The sequence below is a fragment of the Propithecus coquereli genome, unplaced genomic scaffold (genome assembly GCF_000956105.1).
Source record: "Propithecus coquereli isolate 6110/MARCELLA unplaced genomic scaffold, Pcoq_1.0 Scaffold676, whole genome shotgun sequence".
Lineage (NCBI taxonomy): Eukaryota > Metazoa > Chordata > Mammalia > Primates > Indriidae > Propithecus > Propithecus coquereli.
In genome coordinates, this window is record NW_012152796.1 from 495292 (window position 1) to 499802 (window position 4511).

General features: G+C 51.7%; 1 protein-coding gene across 2 annotated transcripts in view; it reads right to left on the reverse strand.

Moving 5' to 3' along the window:
• Positions 1-2899: 2899 nt before the first annotated feature.
• Positions 2900-4511, reverse strand: part of ZNF346 (zinc finger protein 346) — a 49065-nt gene continuing 47453 nt past the window's right edge. Inside the window, exon 7 of one of the 2 annotated variants that reach the window (XM_012660753.1) lies at positions 2900-4355. In XM_012660753.1, the coding sequence (XP_012516207.1) occupies positions 4268-4355 (88 nt within the window). In that variant the 3' untranslated portion in view covers positions 2900-4267. The remainder of the gene's footprint in view (positions 4356-4511) is intronic. The other variant, XM_012660752.1, reaches the window with a different exon arrangement.

Below are 4511 nucleotides of genomic sequence, written 5' to 3' on the forward strand. Positions count from 1 at the left end.
TCGGCCTCCCAGAGTGCTAGGATTACAGACATGAGCCACCGCGTCCGGCCCTCAGTTTCATTTTCTGTGAAATGGGAATAATGCTTCTGTGAAGACTCAGTGTGAGGATATTCACGAAGCACCATGCCAATGCCTGGTGCACAGCCCATGCTCAGTGAAAAGCAGCCAACATGAATGTCAGCACCTATGGGCCTAGGACCCACCCAAAAGCACAGGCAACACGCTCCTTGACCGAGGGAAGGACTGTGGGGTTACCCCCCCTTCAGCCCTCTTATCTCATTTCCCACGCATCTTTGGTTCTGGGCACATTTATGTCTAATTTATACTCTGGAGACAAGAAAGCCGTGAGTTGCAGGCTGCCTAGGGCCTTTTTGTGGAGGCAGGGAGCCTGGGGCTGGTGTTGAGGGCCTGGGAGGGCTCTGCAGAGGCTCCTCACACCAAGATGGATAGAAGAGAATGGGCTAGGAGGGGTTGGAGGCATTATCTGGACTAGTCCTGGGGCTTCTCAGAGTGTCGACAGCACCCCGTCCCCTCATCCACTGGTCCCAGATACTACAGATGTGTCCTGGCTAGCTAGGACAGGAGACATCTGGGAGCTTGCCAGACTCTGCTCTCTCTAGCCTTGGGCCTATAAACCTCACACCCACTGGGTGTTGGCATGTACGTTTGTTTGGAGGAGGGCAAGACAGCTGCAAAGTGGCAAGGCTGGGCAGAAAGGGTTAGAGGGTTGATGGTCTAAAGGGAAGCAGGAAACAAACCTAGAGGGGCTTGAACCCTGCTGTACTTTGCCTGGTGCCCATCTGGACCATTAAGCATGTTTGAGAGTGAATAATAGAAAACCTAAATGACAAAGGCTTAACACAAAACAAAACAGGAGTTTATTCATCTCTCACTTAGCCCCAAGCCTGGAGGTGGGTTCTCAAGTCAGGGTTGAGGACTCTTCACTCTCTAGACTTTTCTCTCATGGTTGCAAGATGGTGGCTTCAGCTCCTGCCATCACATTTGTGCTCAGGCAGAAGAAAGAAGTTACAGAGTTGAGTTTGCACCCAGCAACTTCTGATTTTGTCTCCTTGGCCAGACTATGACACACGGCTTCCCCTAGTTGCAAAGCAGGCTGGGAAGTATAGTGGTCATTCTGCTGGACACATTGCCTCCCTAACAAAACCAGGGTCTGTCAAAAAGAAGGGTGACTGAGTATTGGAGAAGCACCTAACAGTCTCCACATCACGAATTTCCTCATCAGCCCTCCAGTGACTTATTTAAAATACAGATCTAAGCAAGTCACTCCTCAGCTTCAACTATTCTTTCCCCACCAACCACTGGCGCCCCCAGCTGCTCGGTCTGACATTCAGGGGCTTTCGGGACTGGCCTCTGCTGCTGTCTCCCATCCCATCTCCACTCTCCCCAGAGACACCTGCTGTTTTCCAGCTGCACTGAGCTCCAGGGAGGTCCCCTGGAATGTGCCTTTGCACGTGCTGCTCTTGTTGTCACATGTCCTCGCTCTGTCCTGTGCACCCCCACCCCACCCCAGCTATCCCACCAGATGCCTGCCATTCAGCTTTCTGCCCTCCTCCCAAGCATCCCTCTTCTTGAAGACCCTTCCTGGCCACCCCACACTGGACATCTAAACCCTTTCTCTCTCTGGTAAAAGCCTCTCAGTTAAAGCCTCAGAGTTAAGTGAAATATTAAGTACAGGAGCTCATGAAAAGTCACCTTATTTTCTTTGGCATTAAGTCAAACAGTAAGGTCCCGGGGCTGGTCTACCATGCCCAGCAAAAAGGAACATTCTCCACCTAGTGGCCACTGGGGTCATTGCGTGGCAGGGTTGACCCATTTACAGAACCTTAAGGTTTCTTCTGCATTTTGAAGTTCCTAGACAGGTGAAGCAGCATATATGGACAGTGAGCTTGGCAGTACCAGGCTAGGGACGTGTCTGCCCTGTCTCTGTAATGTGGGCTTGGCACAAGGCAGAGCAGGTGAGGTTGTTAGGTGGGGGAATGGATGGCAGCAAGGAGAGTGTTTCTTCTATTATATGTGACACTAGTGACTGCCCATGATAGGTTCTGGCTGGGGGTGGCAACGGCTTATCTGGCAGGGTCTGCTGTGAGGGAAAGGCTTTTTTTTTTTTTTTGTTTTTTGAGACAGAGTCTCACTGTGTCTCCCGGGCTAGAGTGCCGTGGCGCTCACTTGCAACCCTGAACTCCTGGGCTCAAACGATCCTTCCACCTCAGTCTCCTGAGTAGCTGGGACTACAGGTATGCAGTACCCTGACTGGCCATAACAAACTCCTTTCTTAGCTCATTTCTGCGTCATGGAGAAGGCTCTCCCAAGAAGCACCAGGCCTATGATAAGTCCCATGAAACAAACCCACTGCTGTGTTAGAGCTCAGGAAGAAAAGGCCATCTCTCTTTACACATTCATTCCCTTATACATTCACTCAACAAACACTTTATGACATATCACTCTGGACATTAGAGAAGTGGAGATGAGTAAGGCTGGGGCTCTGCCCTGAAGGGATTAACCTGGAGAGAGCCATAATGGATGCAGCCTCCACATGGACCTCCCTGTCTCATTCTCTGCTCCCCTGCCTGCATTCCTTCACAAGGCAGCCAGAATGAGTCTCTCAAACATAAAGCAGGTCCCCAGCTTAAACCTTCCAGACTTCCATGAGGCCCTGTGTGATGGGGGGAGGCAGATGAGGTGATGAGGCTGTGCTGAGTTTAGGGTACTTGGGAGAGTTTCACAGGGTTGCCTAGCAATCTGGATGTCTGACCCTGTCCCAGCTCCTACGATCAGTACTGGGGACCCAGGGGTCTGAGCGGGGTGGGGCTGAGCAATTAAGACAGACATACTAGATCCAATGGCAACATGGCCCCAGTGCCCAGGTCCGTTAAGTTGCAGACTGGCTCACGGGAGAAATTCTTTATTTGTATGCTTCAGTGACCACAAAACAGAGCATAAGCACACACACACACACACACACGCGCGCGCACACACACAATACGCAAAGGCATTTCGAGGCGAGGGGATAGGGAGTGGGGGGAGGAGGCCACGAGAGCAGCTAGGGGCTTCTTTGACCCAATGAAGAAGAGCATCTGATGGTGACACTCCCTGGAGTTCTTGCTTGAAAGCTACAAGGAAAAATCCACTCCCAGTGAAGTCCCAGGCTGTAAAACATAGCTGAGTTAGAGAAATTTGGTTTTGGGGCCTGGGGAACATCTGTTTTCTCAATGTAGAAACCTGTGTCAGCTCTCCATTTCTTTCCCTTGGATACCATCTAACTCCCTGGTACCTAGAAATCATCTGTTGGATGATGGGGGAAGCTAGCACCATAGCAACCTGGGCAGGGTGCTCTACTGCACAAGGAGGAGAGGGCTAGTAGGGCTGAGGGGCAGCAATGAACCTTGCAGCTGGCTGGCATGAGGCAGTTTGCCTTTAGGTGCACAGAAGCCTCAAGGAAACTTGCACGTGGGGGACCTTCCCACATGACCTTGGGTCAGAGCACCCCTGGTGGAGAAGGCGAAAGGGACCATTCCCACTGGAGCTTCCTATGATCCTGCTGGGCACTGAGGCCAGCTCCAGTTCCAGCTTGTCCCCAGCTGCTGCAGATCCTTAGCACCATTCAGGAACTATGGAGAAGGGGCAGAGGGATAGGAATGCTTGGCCAGGACTGTGTCATTGCTCCAGAAGGTAACTTCACAGTTGGCAGAAACCTGCCAACTGGCCAGTATCTGGTCCAAGGCTCAGGAAAGCCTGTACTTTTTTGGGGGAGGGGTAGTGTCACATCAGCTCCAAACTCCCATGTGGCAGCCACTTCCATCTACTATTTCCCACCCTGGCCCAAGTCTGGCATGAAAGCTCTGGGTTTCACTAGAGATGCCTAGAGCCCAGGGAGAGCTCTGTTCTTTAGCTGCAGGAACTGGCCCAAAATTGACTTTCTGAGGAAAGACAAGTGCTAGGATCTCACCACATACCGCCCAGAGGGGCTGGGGAAAGGGGAAAGCCATCCTCCAAACTACCACCCCGTGAGACCCCAAGTTCTCTCAAGAACCCTACCTTCCCTGTCATGACCTACAGGGCCCATACCAAAGGGGAGGAGCAGAAGTAAATTAGCCTGGACCAATCAGAGGCTGTCTGTAGCCCAATCCTGCCTCAGGCCTATGTATTCTCCTGGTATAAGAAAGGAGGAAGAGGGAGCCAAGGGCTGACCAGTCACAGGAAGCTGGTTCATGGCTGGTTCAACATGGGGTGCTGGGTAGAAACATCTCTAGTCTTCCAAGGTGGCTGAATCTTTCTGAATGGGTTGCCTTTGCACTGGAATCTGGCCCAGGGATGATGCCATTGTTTTTGGTGACCTATAATTTGAGAAGGAACAAAGGCACAGGGTCAGTGTGTGGCATAGTTGTAATGGCACCCCAAGTAGCTTATTCTAATGGTAGTATGGCTCTTCTAGGGCCTTGGAGTAATAAAGCAGGGCAGCTTTCCCCTACTGAGGTCCACTGCATGCTAGG